The 16,411-nt window shown below is 54.7% G+C and overlaps 1 protein-coding gene and 1 long non-coding RNA gene across 2 annotated transcripts in view; one reads left to right on the forward strand and one right to left on the reverse strand.

Moving 5' to 3' along the window:
- Dnah17 (dynein axonemal heavy chain 17) overlaps positions 1–16,411 on the forward strand; it is a 110,694-nt gene that overhangs the window by 92,034 nt on the left and 2,249 nt on the right. Inside the window, exons 67-77 of the mRNA XM_038325776.1 lie at positions 281–421; positions 527–697; positions 2,940–3,062; positions 3,685–3,878; positions 5,775–5,923; positions 7,400–7,527; positions 7,848–8,075; positions 9,936–10,127; positions 14,719–14,898; positions 15,069–15,251; positions 16,151–16,333. Of these exons, the coding sequence (XP_038181704.1) occupies positions 281–421; positions 527–697; positions 2,940–3,062; positions 3,685–3,878; positions 5,775–5,923; positions 7,400–7,527; positions 7,848–8,075; positions 9,936–10,127; positions 14,719–14,898; positions 15,069–15,251; positions 16,151–16,333 (1,872 nt within the window). The remainder of the gene's footprint in view (positions 1–280; positions 422–526; positions 698–2,939; positions 3,063–3,684; positions 3,879–5,774; positions 5,924–7,399; positions 7,528–7,847; positions 8,076–9,935; positions 10,128–14,718; positions 14,899–15,068; positions 15,252–16,150; positions 16,334–16,411) is intronic.
- LOC119811775 lies at positions 13,612–15,770 on the reverse strand. The gene is made up of 2 exons (XR_005285006.1): positions 15,117–15,770; positions 13,612–14,838 (listed from the first exon to the last, which is right to left on the reverse strand). It is a non-coding gene; the product is annotated as an uncharacterized LOC119811775 (long non-coding RNA).

Genomic DNA, 16,411 nt, shown 5'->3' on the forward strand with positions numbered 1-16,411 from the left:
ACACACTTGCAAGCCTGCACCTCTCCCTGCTCTTGATTTTGAATGCGATGCTCTAAGTTCCTGCCTTGGCTTCTCTACAATAACAGGCTGTAGTCTGGAACCGTGAGCCAAATAAACCCCTTCCTCCCACTATGTTTGCCAAGATATTTTATCACAGTAACAGACTGGGAGAGCCTCAAGGGGGCTTCAGAGGAATGAAGGGCTGGGACTGGGCGGGGCCCTCCTGTGGGCAGCTTGTCTTCCGGGTCGTTCCCTCCAAGTCCCTTTCTTCTGTTCTGAGGTCCAAGAGGCAAAAATCACAGAAGCAAAGATCAATGAGGCACGAGAGAACTACCGGCCAGCGGCAGCGCGGGCCTCCCTGCTGTACTTCATCCTCAACGACCTCAACAAGATCAACCCCATCTACCAGTTCTCACTCAAGGTCAGCCACGCTGGGCGCAGGTCCAGGGCCCGCCTGTGGGTCCTCCTCCCCACCTTCCCCCAGTGCAGCCTCAGAACCCCCATGTTCACGCTGGCCACTCCCCAGGCCTTCAACGTGGTGTTCGAGAAAGCCATCCAGGACACCACGCCTGCCGACGAGGTGAAGCAACGCGTGATCAATCTGACAGACGAGATCACCTACTCTGTGTACATGTACACGGCGCGTGGGCTCTTTGAGCGGGACAAGCTCATCTTCCTGGCTCAAGTCACCTTCCAGGTATCACATTGTCTTTGTGCTCAAACTGCAGCCGGTGTTCCTGCAGCTGGGGAATCCCCAGGCTTGTGCTGGGAGAGCAGATTCTCAGGACCCCTATCCAGGTCCCACGCATGCACACCGGCTCACACAGATAGCTAAGTAGCCGAGGAGGACCTTGCATTTCCAATCCTCCTGCCTTTATTTCCCTAGTGCTGGTATTACCCTTGTGCACTGCCATACCCGGACTCAAACCCAGGGCTTCCTACATGCCAGGCAAATGCTCTACGGACTGAGTCGCATCCCCAGCCTCGAAACCAGCTTCCAACCAGCTTTCCAGGCATCTGGTGGGGGCCGTTCCGGGAGCTAGATTCGGGAGACACCAGGGAAGTATAGCAGATGTTTCAATGGGATACAAGTGAGGGGAAGTTAGAGAGACTTGTACAAAGAAATATCATAACAGTATATCAGTGCTGAGTAAATGGTCTCTAACCCAGCGAGGATGCTGAATACATCCTCAGCAATGAGTGGAAGAGCTTGTCAAGGTGGCTCCGTGAATGAGGGCACTTGCTGCAAAGCTCCAGGACCACATGGTAGAAGCGGGGAGCCAGCTCCCACCAGTTGTCCTCTGGCCTCCACACATGCATCGCCGTGCACACGTGCATGGTTGCACACATGTGCATCGCTACACACACATGCATCGCTACACACACATGAAGAAAGAAATACAGGAGCTGGGGAAATGACTCAGTCCAGCCTCATTTTCAAGCCCTAGCTCCCAGTGAGAAATTCCTGCCTCAAAAAATTAGGTGGGCTGGGCGGTGGTGGCGCATGCCTTTAATCCCAGCACTCGGGAGGCAGAGGCAGGTGGACCTCTGAGTTTGAGGCCAGCCTGGTCTACAAGAGCTAGTTCCAGGACAGGCTCTAGAAACTACAGGGAAACCCTGTCTCGAAAAACAAAAAAAAAAAAAAAAAAAAAAAAATTAGGTGGGCAGCACCTGAGAAATGAGCCCAGGGTTCACATGTGGCCTCCACTTGCATACAATGCACACATGCACACAGGAGCACGTGGGTCCACACATATGCAAGCAACCACACACACATGCAAAGACTCGTTCCAAGGAAGGATGTTTGCATAGGTGCGCCGGAAGTCCTGCTGAGGTACTGGAAGGTTTGTGTTCTGTTCAGTGGGCTAAACAGCCCATCTTAGTAGGGCCTGTGGCGTGAGCTCAGACACTGGGCACTCAGAAGGCTGAGGCAGGAGGAGTGCATGAGCCAGGGAGTCAGCATCAGCTGTAAATATAGCTAGGTCCCTGTCGGGAAGGAAGGAAGGACAGAGCAAGATGGACAATGGCCTTGGTCCCTTTTGAAAGCACTACATGATAGAACTTTGTCTCTTGGTTCTGGGGACCGGGAGGACCACGGTCCAGGTGTAACATTTGGTGTCAGCTTCCTGCTGGCCGGAGAGAACAGGACAGGGTGGACTGGGACCCTTCATAACAGACCATCTCAACAAGAGATGGTACACTTTGCACTGCCTCCACATCTTGGTTGCCCGTCACCTGACCTTGCATCCCAGAAACTGCCGACCTGGGGGTCAGGATCCCACTGTAGGCCAGGTGTGATGCTGCGCCCCTTTAATTCCATTGTTTAGGAGGCAGAAGCAGGGAGAGCTCTGTGGGTTCATACAGCCTGCTCTATATAGGCTCCAGGTCAGCAAGGGCTGCACAGTGGGACCTTACACACACACACAGATTCCGATAATGCAGGCTGCTTATGGAGACGCCTGAACTGCAGCATGCACACACACACAGAGGTCCCGATAATGCAGGCTGCTTATGGAGATGCCTGAACTGCAGCATGCACACACACACACACACACACACACACACACACAGAGGTCCCGATAATGCAGGCTGCTTATGGAGACACCTGAACTGCTGCACAGCCACCGACAGTACACATGTCTGTAGCCTGGGACCTTCTCAGTAGATAGGGACTTTTCTTTTAGGTTGGTGGGAATGTTGCAGAACTAAAGTTGTGACTGCACACCCTTGTGGGTGGATCTATGCCCCTTGCCTGATGGGCTTTAGTGTGAGTAAAACGTGTTTTACATGTTTCACCCAAGAAAAAACAACACCAACAACACGGGGTTGGGGATTATTTAGCTCAGTGGTAGACCAAGCCCTGGGTTTGGTCCTCAGCTCAAAAAGGCCCCCACAAAAACAAAGAAGCGTTTGAGCCCCACAGCCCCCTCGGCCCACAGGTCCTGTCCATGAAGAAGGAGCTGAATGCGCTGGAGCTGGACTTCCTCCTGCGGTTCCCCTTCAAGGCGGGCGTCATGTCCCCTGTGGATTTCCTGCAGCATCAGAGCTGGGGCGGGATCAAGGTGGGTCCTCGCACTCAGTACTGAACCCCTCCCAACCAGTCTGGAGGATGCCTGCGCCCCATCATGGTGACAGAGCCAGAAAGTGGGAGCCGGGATGGCTGCGGCTTGGATACAGCCGCACTTGCATTGAATGTGACATTATTGGTCTCTGCTGACCTGCTTAGGTCCAGAGGAGAGCTGCGTCCGTCCGTAGGGACCTGCAGCAAGTCCCAGGCCATCCTGTGCCCAGCATCCCTATGCCCTGCCCTGTTCTAGGTCTGGTCACTCCTCAGGTTCCCAGATTCATTGCCAAGAGCCCTCAGGTCCCAGGTGTCAAGTTTCAATCCAAACTGGAAGGCAGTGGCCTGAGGTGGGACTGCCGTGACATTACCCTCATTAGAGGGGAGGGCTACTGTGAGCCACCAGGCCACTTGCCCCCATGGAAGCTTGTCCTACCCTTGACAGGGAGAATAGTTGAGACCCTAATGACAGGCCACTCTGTCACCCTGCCCAGAGCACCGCATCTGCCTGAGACCTCTCCCCAGGGCCCGCTGAGGGCCATCTGGAGAAGGTTACCCCCCTCCCGCCGACCCCCCACCGAGTCAGGCCGTGGGTGGTCCCTGAAGCGACACTTCTGGCTCAGGCGCTGTCAGAGATGGACGAGTTCAAGAACCTGGACAGTGACATCGAGGGCTCCGCCAAGCGGTGGAAGAAGCTGGTGGAGTCGGAAGCCCCGGAGAAGGAGATCTTTCCCAAGGAGTGGAAGAACAAGACAGCGCTGCAGAAGCTGTGCATGGTGCGCTGCATGAGGCCGGACCGCATGACCTACGCTGTCAAGTGAGCACTGCTCAGCCCCCAGTCTACAGGGAATGGAGCTGAGGGAGGGAGGCCCCTTTGCTGGCACAGCTGGGAGAGGTGCTCTGACCCGGGGACCTAAGTTCCTTTATGTTTTGGATGTGGTCTTAAGCATCCCAGGCTGACCCTCAACTCAAACTTATGTATCCAAGGACTTTGAACTTCTGATCCCCCTGCCTCTGCTTCCAGAGTGCTGGGATTGCAGCTATATGGAACCCCAGGCCCTGTTCATGCTTGGCAAGCACTCTAGGGCCTGAATCACCTTCTCAGCCCTGATCCTAGGTTCATGTTGATTCTTGGTGTCTCGGGGTGTGATTGGCAGGACTGCTGGCCCTACTGGCCTGTGTAGAGGGATAGATAGACCCTGTGACAGGGACGGAAAAGCAGAGTTTCCCTCACTAGCTCTAAGGTTGAAAGAGAGGGAAAAGAAAGGCCATCAGCACTGGGGGAACTCTCTGCGTCTAAATTGTCAACTGGGTGCCAATCATAAACGAAGAGTTCTAATTTGAGACCTGAGCCCTCCTGGGGAGCAGGTAAAGGAAGAGAGGGACTGAGCAGAGAGGACCCAGGGCCCAGACTTAGAGTAGGATGGGCTGGCTTGTGCCCCTTCCATCTATCCATGCAGCCTAGACACAGCCAGGTCTCCTCAAACCCACTCACACCCCACAGAGCACAGAGCTCCCCTCTGACAAAGCAGGGGCCTTGATGCAGATTCACCCCGTATCTGAGGACCTCTCCTGTTCCATTTTTCTCGGTTGGAAGAGGATAGGGCCAGGATTGGTGGGGAGGGAAGGGACAGAGTGAAAGACCAAATGTCAATATAGCTGAGCTGGTGGGAATTGGGGGAGGATGTTGGACAAGCAATGGCACCTGACCATCTCAGGGGCGCAGTAAGACTTTTTTTAAAAATATTTATTTATGTATTATGTATACAATATTCTGTGTGTATGCCTGCAAGGCCAGAAGAGGGCACCAAGACCCCATTACAGATGGTTGTGAGCCACCATGTGGTTGCTGGAAATTGAACTCAGGACCTTTGGAAGAGCAGGCAATGCTCTTAACCTCTGAGCCATCTCTCCAGCCCCGCAGTAAGACTCTTAAAGCCTCTCAGACCCCCAGGGCCTTCCCATCGTCTCCTGCCTGTGTCTGGGAGCCAGTCCACAGCACAGGAATATAGCCATGGTCCTGCTTTCAAAGCCAGTGCTGGGCAGTCAGCATCTCATCAGCTCAGGAGACTTGGACTATGACAGAGGGAAACAGGCAGATACTGGGATCCGAAGGTCACCCCAAGCACCCGATGGCATGAGAGGACCACCCAAGGGACCCAGGAGTCCTAGGGCTGGGTTAGAAAGAGGGAATCTGGACTCTAAAGCTGTCTTCTGCACAGAGCTTGCTCCTCCCCTCAATATCCCACATGGGCCTCGGAGGCCCTTGGCATCCTAGGCAGCATCCTTCATGCCATTCCCTGGGCCTCTGGGATTGAAGGGGGAGCACACTGTTGAGGAAGATGGAAATCCAGCTCAATTGGTAGAGGCTCGCCTAGCATGCACAAAGTCCTGGGGTCACCTCCCAGCACTGCACAACCGGTGCATGGTAACACTCAGAAACCTGCAGCCCCAGGACTGGGAACAAGGAGGCAGGAGGAGGGTCATAGTCATACAGCAAATACCTAGTCAGCCCGGGCTGCTGGACTACTCCAGACCCTGTCCAAAAAAAGAAAACCTCAAGCTGCCACTTCCTTCCCCTTGATGTCTTGAGAGGAAGTCCACCCAGAATGGCCCACCCACCTGGACCAAAGCCACCCACACCCACACACCCCTAGCCCTGGTCCCGGGCAGGCCCCAGCTGCCTGTGGCCCCACAGAGCGTGTTCCCTCAGGAACTTCGTGGAAGAAAAGATGGGCAGTAAGTTTGTGGAAGGCCGGAGCGTGGAGTTCTCCAAGTCCTACAAGGAGAGCAGCCCCTCCACGCCAATCTTCTTCATTCTGTCCCCCGGGGTCGACCCCCTCAAAGACGTGGAGGCCCTGGGTAAGTACAGCCACAGAAGTGGACCCCCGTGGAAACGCAATACAAAACCACAGGGAGAGAGACCCCAGACCTCCATGGGCACCACTAAATCAAAACCAGAAACTCGCGGGGGTGCTGCTGGGGTGGAGGAACAGCACGCCTACCAGTGGAATGCAGAGTGGGCAGCAGAGAGGCCACTCTGCACCCAAAGTCACCACGGCATCTTCCAGTCTGAGACCCAGAAAGGAGGTCCTCCAGGAAGCCTCCGCCCAAAACTCTGGCTAGTTCTGTCAGCTTGGCACAAGCTAAAATCATATGGGATGAGGGAACCTCAATTGAGAAAATGCCCCCACCAGATTGGCCTGTGGGCAAGCCTGTGGGGCATTTTCTTGGTTGGTGATTGATGTGGGAGAATCCAGCCCACCTTGGGCAGGGCTGTCCTAAACTGGTGGTCCCGGGCGCTGTAAGAAAGTGAGCTGGGCCAGCCAGTGAGCAGCACTGTGTTGAGCTCCTGCCCTGACTGCCCTTCATGACGAACTGTGACTGGGAAGTGAAGCCAAGTAAACCCTCTCCTCCCCAAGATGCCTCTGTTCATGCTATGGCAAACAGAAACCCAGCTAAGACACCTTCCCACTTGTACTCTCTCCCAACAACCAAAACTAGAAACAGCCCGGCCTGGGTTACTTTTATCACAGTTGGGACCAAAAATAAAACAAAACACAAAAGCCCGATAACGGTAACCTAAGAAGGATTTATTTGGTACAGTGTGAGTGTTCCGTCTCTTGAGGTGGGGAAGGCACCATGGCAGGGGCCCGAGATGGCTGGTCACATTATAACATATGATTATAACATCTGAAGTTAGGGGTTCTGCCTAGTTCCCCTTGGGCCCCAGCCCATAGGACGGTACATTCACGTTCAGGGTGTGCCGTCCTCCGTTTTTGAAACCTCCTCATAGAGATATCTAGAAGGGAGTTTCTATGGCAAATCTATACCCAGTCATGCTGACAACCAAAATTACCCATCACACACACACACACACACACACACACACGTGCTATGGGCTGTTACTCTGCCATGAACCAAGCCCATACTACTTCATGGATAAAACTTGGAAGCATGGGGCTCACGCAGGCCAGTGGTGAAGCCACCAGGGAAGGTCAGAGTGTGTGATCTCATTTACATGAAATGCCCAGGACAGGCTGATCCACAGGGCTGTCGGGCAAGGGAGTGGAGACAGAGTCACACTGTTCAAGGTCATGAGACCTTCTGGAGTGGTGATGGTGGTACCAGAAGGGCAGCTGCACAGCATGACCCATTTCCCGAATGTCCCCAGGCCACACCTTTCCAGATGGCTGAAGCACGGCCTCGTTCCGGGATGTGTGTTTCCCCCGGCGATAAACAAGACGGGAGGCATATGGTGTTCCTGGCTGTGGACCGCAGAGCCTGAACCACTGTTCTGAATCACCCCTGTGCTTTTCCTGTTTTTCCCCTCTTTAGGGAAAAAACTGGGATTTACCATAGACAATGGGAAACTCCATAACGTGTCCCTGGGTCAAGGACAAGAAGTGGTGGCCGAGAATGCGTTGGACGTGGCTGCCGAGAAAGGACATTGGGTCATTCTGCAGGTGAGGACTCCTCTGCCACCAGGGCCATGTCAATGGGCATGGAACAGACCCTCCCCGTGCTTGGGGTACCACCCCCACCCTTCCTCAGCATGGAGCCCCTCTACAGCCCTCCCTAGCTCCAGGAGGAGTGCTGGGGGCCATGTTGTCTAGACTGTGAGATCAGGGGGACAAAGTTCATCCCATGGCTAGTTACAGGGCGGATTCCTCATCAGAGCAAACGGGGTTGGGATAGGGCAGCCACATTACTGGGTGTTTCTCAGGGTGCTGGTGGGGGCTCAGTGGGGGTCCATCCGGGCCTGAGTCAGGGCTCCTTGCTGCAGAACATCCACCTGGTGGCAAGATGGCTGAGCACCCTGGACAAGAAGGTGGAACGCTACAGCTCGGGCAGCCACGAGGACTACCGCGTGTTCATCAGCGCAGAGCCGGCCCCCACCCCGGAGTCGCACATCATCCCCCAAGGCATCCTGGAGAACGCCATCAAAATCACCAATGAGCCCCCCACGGGCATGTATGCCAACCTGCACAAAGCATTGGACCTTTTCACTCAGGTAGGGGGAGTGAGACTGGGTGGCTCGCCATGGCCAGGCTAAGGAAACAGACCCAGCAGGCCAAGACTTACCTCTAAGTTCCAGAGGTTTTTCTGTACTGGCCTCCTATCCACATCACACCAGCACACACACACACACACACACGTCACATTAAAGTACATCCCCCAAAGGCTGGGCAAACTCACCAACCCCCAAAATCAGACGCAGCACGGCTTCTGATCAGCCTCAGGACCCTGTCAGTTGGCAGGGGTGCCCGTTGTTACTGAGGCTGCTGAGGCCCCGTCCCATCCTAGGTCCCAGTACTTCCCTGACTCCATCCTTAGGAGATGTGAATCTTATTTGGGGTCACCAAGCCTCGCTGGTGGGGTCAATGGGTGACTGACAGGTGGTCGTGACACTGTTCCCAATGGAAGTCTGATACTGCCCTAAACAAGGCAGCAGGTGATCAGGCCCTTCTCCACTGACAGGTACCATGGCTTCTTGTACCCCCCAGAGAGGAAGGCAGATGCAGGGCCTTGCCTGGCACCCTAGGGCTTCAGGGGGTACCAGGCCTGTCTAGGAGGGTTTCTACCGCCCCCCCCCCCACACCCTCTGCACACGGGGCTCCTCCTCTGACCCAGCCTCCCAGTCCTCAATGACTCTGTAGCCTTCCCACGTGTCAGCCCAGGGCCGCTGCTCCTGCAAGCCCCTTAGCACCTCGCTGCCCGCAACGGTTTCTGCTGTAACCTCCAGTGTCACACACCTGCTTCTCCAGGCTGCAGCCTAAACCTCTGAGGCTTTGGAACCCTGCATCCTCCTCACACACACCTACCCAGAGAGGACATTAGGAACACAGAGTTTCCGTGTCTCCCTTTAATACACAAACTATGAGTCCTCCATAACCCATGCCTACACCGCCATCCAAGTGTGACTGTCACAGCCGAAGGTCAGGAGCACACAGCAGTCGCGGGGACAACGGAAGGGCAGCCCGTGACTTGGCTGGCAGACGATAGTCTGGTGATGGGTGTGGGTGTAGACCTTGGACACAGGAAGCGCATGGAGCAATGGTGGAGGCTACCTCAGTGCACAGGGTCGTGGTGCACGCTGCAAGCCACACACAAACCTGAGGCCCACCCCACCTTTTGTGTTTCCTTCTTACATTTGCAGAAGTCTGTGGGTGACAGATGCGTAGAACACCACGTGCAGGGCCAGGGGTCCTTCACCTCCAGCCTGCCTGCAGCCTCTCAGGTGCTGGCACTGTAGGTGCACTCCAGTGCGCAGCCAACTTCTTTTTAATAAGTAGGGGTACCCCAAAGTCATGATGAAAAACTCGAGTGGAGGACCAGTGAGGTTACTCAGCAAGTAAGAGTTTGTCACCAAGCACGCCAACTTGAGTTTCATCCCCAGAACCCACACATAAGCAAGCAGGATGCAGAGAACCGACTCTGACCTACACACTCACATGTGCACACACACACCACGGCGCACACATTCACAGTAAATTAATGTTGAAGTTTAAATGTATATTAAGGGTGGGTGTGCACGCCTGTAACCTTAGCACCCACAAGACCGAGCTAGGATTGTGAGTTCCAGCCAAGCCTAATATGTAGCAAGACCCAGAGGCAAAAAAAAAAAAAAAAGAAAACAGGCTATTATATAGAAAACACAAACCAGGAACACATGTAGATTTCCTGGGGAATAACCCTGCATTACCTTCCCTGGGTCTTCAGATGAGCGTCCCCGTGGTTGCTGTGAGGAATTGGCGTGATCTGACCAGCCATGGGCTTTAGCCACCCCACACCAGCTCTCAGAGGCAGAGCCGAGGATCTCTGTGCAGAGCCATCCCTACTGGCTCCCTCTTGTTTCCCCTCCCACACATAGGACACCCTGGAGATGTGCACCAAGGAGATCGAGTTCAAGTGCATCCTCTTTGCCTTGTGCTACTTCCATGCCGTTGTGGCCGAAAGGCGCAAGTTCGGTGCCCAGGGCTGGAACCGGTCATACCCCTTCAACAATGGGGACCTCACCATCTCCATCAATGTGCTCTACAATTACCTGGAGGCCAACCCCAAGGTAAGCACGGTACTCCCAGTGTCACCCCACCCCACCCCCTGAGTCTTCCTCCCCTGCCGGCTGTCTGGACCTCCAGTTCTTGTCGTCACGGTCAAAACATTGGGGAAAGCACACAAACCTGGCAAAGTGTTCATAGAGAAGCGAAGATGCCGTGGTGTACTGATCAAACACGCTGCCAGCGAGCAGCGAGCTGCAGGCTCCATGAGTTAGAGTGCCCGGGGCCCCACATTCTTGTCCCAGGCCCTCCTTGGTGCCATCCAGGAAGGGAGGAGCTGGTGCTAATGGCATTTTGATGGACAGCTTGGGTCATGGCTGTGATGCATCTTATCGTAACCTTATACGTGCCCAGTCACACAGAGTTGTAAGATGTTAAGTAGAGGGCTGGAGACACGGCTCAGCAGCTAAAAGCACTTGCTGCTCTTTTGAAGGATCCGAGTTCAGTTCCCAGGACCCACGACAGGGTGGCTCACGGTCACCTAAAACTCCCGCACCGGGTGATCTGGCCTCTGCAGGCACCTGCATGCGTGTGCGCTCACCCACATGAGTGCATACACATTTTTTATATTTGTTAGTTTGTTTATTTATCGGCTTTTTGATATAGGGCTTCTCTGTGTAGCCCTGGCTGCCGTGGAACTCACTCTGTAGACCAAGCTGACCTCAAACTTACAGATCCACCTGCCTCTCCCTCCCGAGTGCTGGGAATTAAAGGTTTGTGCCATCACCGCCTAGCACACATTTTTTTTTCTTTTTTAAGATGGTAAATAAAATCTTTTCCCTAGAAGTTCACTCAGAGGACAGACACAGTTAGCTATACCACGTATGCACCCAAAACTAGGTCAGGTCTGATGGGCCCCAAAGATCCCTGAGAAAAGACAGGGTGCTTCTTTGTGTTCTCAGCAAACACGCAAGGAGCTGCAGGCGGTGGGTGGATGCTGATCTCAGGTGGGTGTGGAGGTGCATGTCCATAATCCCAGCTCACCAAACACACAAGAGGCTGCAGATGGCAGGTGGATGCTGATCTCAGGTGGGCGTGGAGGTGCAACCCATAATCCCAGCACTCAGAAAGGTTGAAGCTGGAGCATCTCTAGTTTGAGGCTAGCGTGGGTGATTTAGCAAGGTATGCGGCTGAGTGGTCCAAGGCCCTGGATCTCAACCTGTAGAAGCTCTGGCAGGCAGGGTGCAGTGCAGGGGTCTGACTACACACAGGAGGGGCTGTGCTGGTAAAACGTGGGGCCACATGTGACCTGGAGCCTGAGCACAGGTTTGGGACCAGACTGTGGAGTTTGGATGCCAGCTCCAGTGTCCACTAAATTCCTATTTATTCCCTCCCTAAGTTTCAGTCCCTCAGTTGGGTCTGGCAGCCACATCTGCTAAGTCTCTCTGAGGCTTGGCCGTTAGATCCAGCAGCAGTCCCCGCCTCCCATGGTTACCAGTACCTGCCACCCTGGAAGTGGGCTCTGACCCAGCATTCTCTCAAGAAAAGGCCAGAAGGGTACATGCACCCAGACCTTATGCTTCTCTACTGTGCTCTTGGCACCCGAATTCAATAGCAACAGAGACCATGGCCCCCAAGAGAAGAAGACACCAAGCTCCTCCTCACAGGCTGACGGTCAAGCGCACCAAGCCGTGCATCATACTGATCAGCAAGTGAACTTGGTCTGCAGGAAATGTGGCCGGATCCCAGCCCTGCTCTGGGGTGACACACAGTGCCGAGCCTGTGGGGAGTGGGCTTGAATTTCCACGTAGACCAGGATCTCTCAGGCAAGCCATTCAGCCCCCTCTGAGCCTGCTTCTTCACTGACAGCACAGGGATGGCAGCCTGTATCAGCGCTTCAGAGGTCAGCTGAGGACAAACGGAAGGCATCCTGGATCAGATGCGGGTCTCAGGAGTCCCCTCCTGCCTGCCATCTCCTTAAAGAAAACCCAACAAACGCCATGGTGGTGCATGCCTATAATCCCAGCACCTAGGAGGTCCAAGGAGGTCTGGAGCGCACGGGGTGCAAGGTCACCACCCTCAGCTACATAGCAAGTCTAAGGTCAGCCTGGGATACGTGAGACCCGAGAGAGGAGAGGCCATGGTCAAAGGCAAGTGAAACACTAAGCCCAGGGTCAGGAGAGAAGATGCTCCCTGTGGGCAGCCTAAGAACATCTGGCCAGAGGCTCCGGGGCCCCCTCACTCCCCCTCCATGCAGAGGTCCTGCCTGGTACTAAGCAATCTCCAGCAGCGATGGCATCGTCGGTCACCATCTTACACAGCTGTCCTTGCTAGTGTCCCTCTGAGGACCACTCCAGTGATTCTGCAGGCAGGTGGGAGCACTCGCCACACCTTCCCCTGCAAAAGACACCACCACGAAGCTTCCGTGATGGAGACGGGGTACTATGATGCTGCCTGGACCACAGTCACAGCAACCCACCTCGGCCTGGCTGGAGCAGGAAGGCAAACTGGGGAGATGCCATGCCTGCAGGGACACAGTCCCTCCCTGTAGGTGATGAGACTGTCCCTGGCTGCCACTTCACGCGTGACACTCCTAAGCAAACGCAAACAGAAGATGCCAGCAGAGAGCCCCTGGGGAGACGACCGGGATGGGTGGTCTTGTCAGAATTGTGTGAGGACCTTCAGTCAGCCACACAAGCATGTGGGTTCAATCTGCTGAGAATACCATGTCCTATGGTGACCGGAGTGTCTTGGCAAGCATGGTGTTCTGCCCAGCCTGTACTGGCCGACCTTCCTCCATCAGAGCCCAAGCTTCGGGAGGCCCCGGTGGAAGCCCTGAACCTCTCCCTCGACACATGGGTCTATGTGATGCGAAGCAACCTCTGGTAGTAGTGTCTCAAGTGGCTGCCATCTCATCCCTCATGCCTGCCCTAAGGACAGTCCCAGGGCTTGCACAGCAGGTGGAAGAAGCCACCTGGCCCTCTGGTGGCCAAGAGCACTGGCTGCTCTCGCAAAGGACCCGAGTTTCGATCCCAGCACCCACACGGAGGTGCAAACTGTCTGTAACACCAGTAGTGGAGGATCCAATGCCCTCTTCTGGCCTCCGTGGGGACCGGGCACACATGTGCTGCACACACGCGCTGCTGCACACACTTACATTTGGTTAAGACAACACCACCCATACATCTTTATTTTTAATTAAACAGAAAACTTCGAAGTTAGAAACTAACAATTCAGGACCAGGGAGGTGGCTCAGTGGGTAAAAGCTTGGAATGCCCAAGCGTGATGACCTGGGTTCAGGTCCTCAGCACGCTTAGTCTGACACGGTGGTCCACGCCTGTAATCTTGGCCCCAGGAAGTCAAGAATCAGTTAGCCTGGGGTGCACAGCAGTAAAGAGATCCTGCCCCAAACAAGGTGGCCCTCTGACCTCCACATGCATATACTGGCCCACAAACACACACACACTATGCACACATCTCTCTCACAAGATTCTTTTTTAATGTGTGGATCCTGACCTATTATTTATTTTTATACACAAGATTCTTTGATGAGAATTCAGAGCACCCTTGTATTTTGAATGAGAGTTCACAAGGCTAAGTAAGACAAATGGTTAATCAACCAATTTCACCAGAATTCCACCAAAAGCTCTCAGGCAGGGCACTGTGGTAGTTACAGAAGTGCCAGCCACCGTCCCTGGAGAAAGGGCATCTGTGTACAAGCTGCAGCTGGCTGTGCAGACATGAGTGGCACAGTCCTACAGCAGCTCCGAGAGCCGGGGTGCAGAGGTACCGTCCACAGGCTCAGCCACCCAGAAAGAGTGCCTCCGGAACACGGCTGGCCTGTCACAGGTCAGAGAGCCACCAACTTTGCGTCAAGTGGCTGCCAGGAAATGAAAATATGCAGACGCGGCTCCCTGCCCTTCCTCAGGCTGCTGTGGGCAGCAGGAACAGGCTACATGCCGAACGAAGCTCCAGGCTTTGTGGATAAAGGGTCACCCAGGCTCTGAAAGACCATGCGTATCTTGGCCAGTGATTCTAGGGCGGGGGACGTGGAGCTGGGCAGAAGGTAGGCTGAAGGGAAACAAGACAGGATGGAAAGCCCACCTCACCCAATGGGACAGCCAGTGCCAGGCTATGAGTGCATACATCTTCTCCAGAAGCCCACGGAGCCAAGGTTCTGGCTAGACTTGTGAGCGAGCACCCAGCTCCCACAGAGACCTGCACAGCTCCACAAGAGACAGCCACTGGGCAGAGGCCACAGAGGTTCCCATGGGCCAGGAGACCCACTGGTCCACATCAGACATGCAATTGACTGGACTTTTAGCCAATGGAAGATGCGGGGGCCAGCACCGACTCTCAAGAGCAGAATCCAGATGTTACATAGAATGCAGACTGATGTTGAGGCTGACAGAGCCCAGGGAACCAGGAAGGAGCGGGTGGCCTGTGACCCCTGGGGCACCAGCAGGAGCCAAGATGTCCCTATGGAGGAAATGAGGCTGGAGTCAGCCTAAAACCATAGCCAAAGCAGAGTCTCAGAGGGGCTAGCCTGAAGGAAAGCAACCTGGGAGCAGACCCTGCTGAGCTTTCTAGCCTCACTGGTATGAGTGGCAGAGGGTGGGGGTGGGGCGCTCCTCACATTCCCCTCCCCCTTCTAAGGTACCCTGGGATGATCTCCGCTACCTTTTCGGTGAAATCATGTATGGAGGACACATCACGGATGACTGGGACCGCCGGCTGTGCAGGACCTACCTGGCAGAGTACATCCGTGTGGAGATGCTGGAAGGGGAAGTGCTATTGGCACCCGGGTTTCAGATCCCCCCCAACCTGGACTACAAGGTAGGGAGGGGTGCCCTGCCTGGGGGTTCAATATGTGACCGGGACAGCAAAGACCAATCCATCCTGACTACTCCCTGAGGGCACAACCCCCCAAAAAAAGCCCGATTGGGTTCTAGGGGTTTAGGTATTTGACAGAGGACCCCAACAGCATATAAAGCACCCCTTTCCAGGGCTACCATGAGTACATCGATGAGAACCTGCCCCCCGAGAGTCCTTACCTGTACGGCCTGCACCCCAACGCAGAGATTGGCTTCCTTACTGTCACCTCCGAGAAGCTGTTCCGCACGGTCCTGGAAATGCAACCCAAAGAGACAGACTCGGGTGCAGGCACAGGGGTGTCACGTGAGGAAAAGGTAGGACCCGTCATGCTCCCAGCAACAGGGACAGGCTGGGCAGCTTGTCGAGTTGGGTGCACTCTGTCCCCGAGCCTTGGGTGGTTCACAGCTGGTCACAGACATCACTGGCCTAGAGCTGTGGGCAAAGAACTGTGAGGTGCAGCAAAGCGGCTCCCCCAGGACACGGAGCTCAGAGGACAGCTGCACACAGGCAGTCTGAAGACTGAGACAGAGCACTGTGGAAGCTCCTTTGCCAGGCTTGCCTCGGCACCCCGAGGCTCTAGCACCTTCCCCACTTTCTCTTACATCATGGGAAAGATCTGTCACACCTCAGCTCTAAGCTTGGGGCTAAACAGTAAACAGGCCAACACTGGAATCAAAAGTCCCTGCTTGCTGCTATTCAGGGTCCAGAATTTTTACTGACCTAGCAATAGAAACTAGGAATCTACTGTTAAGCCAGGTGTAGTGCACACATAGACCTATAATCCCAGCACTCCAGAAGCTGTGCAGCAGGAGAATCTCAAGTTCAGGGCCATGGTGTTCCAGGGCGGACTGAGATGACACTTTCTCAAAAAAAAAAAAAAAAAAAAAAAAGTCTGATGGATGGTGGTAGGTGACCGTCACGTACCACTGTGTGTGTGTATGGGGTGGGGGTGGGGAGGCTAAATCAGTCCTGTGCCCACTAGGGTACCTGACAGGAGGTAAGAAGCTGGAGTGTTTGTGCCGAGTCACTAGGCTACCATGCCTGATGCACTCACAGCCCCGGCCAAATGTGGCTGCTCCCCACCCTACTTACCTCTTCCCTGGGAGAATGGAGCCTGAGCAGCCCCCCCACCCCCCAACACTGCTGGGTCAGGGGTGCCCTCTCCATTGGTGAATGCCTCAGTAACAGGAGTCTGCCTGGCACTGGCTTCCAGGTGAAGGCTGTGCTGGATGACATCCTTGAGAAGATTCCAGAAACCTTCAACATGGCCGAGATCATGGCAAAAGCGGCTGAAAAGACCCCCTATGTGGTCGTCGCCTTCCAAGAATGTGAGAGAATGAACATCCTCACCAACGAGATGAGGCGCTCGCTGAAGGAGCTGAACTTAGGGCTCAAGGTCAAAACCGTGGGTCAACTAGGGTCAACCAGGGCACGGGCAGGGGCTTGTGAAACTGGCTGGGCCGCAAAGGGACAG

The sequence above is a fragment of the Arvicola amphibius genome, chromosome 4 (assembly GCF_903992535.2).
Source record: "Arvicola amphibius chromosome 4, mArvAmp1.2, whole genome shotgun sequence".
NCBI lineage: Eukaryota > Metazoa > Chordata > Mammalia > Rodentia > Cricetidae > Arvicola > Arvicola amphibius.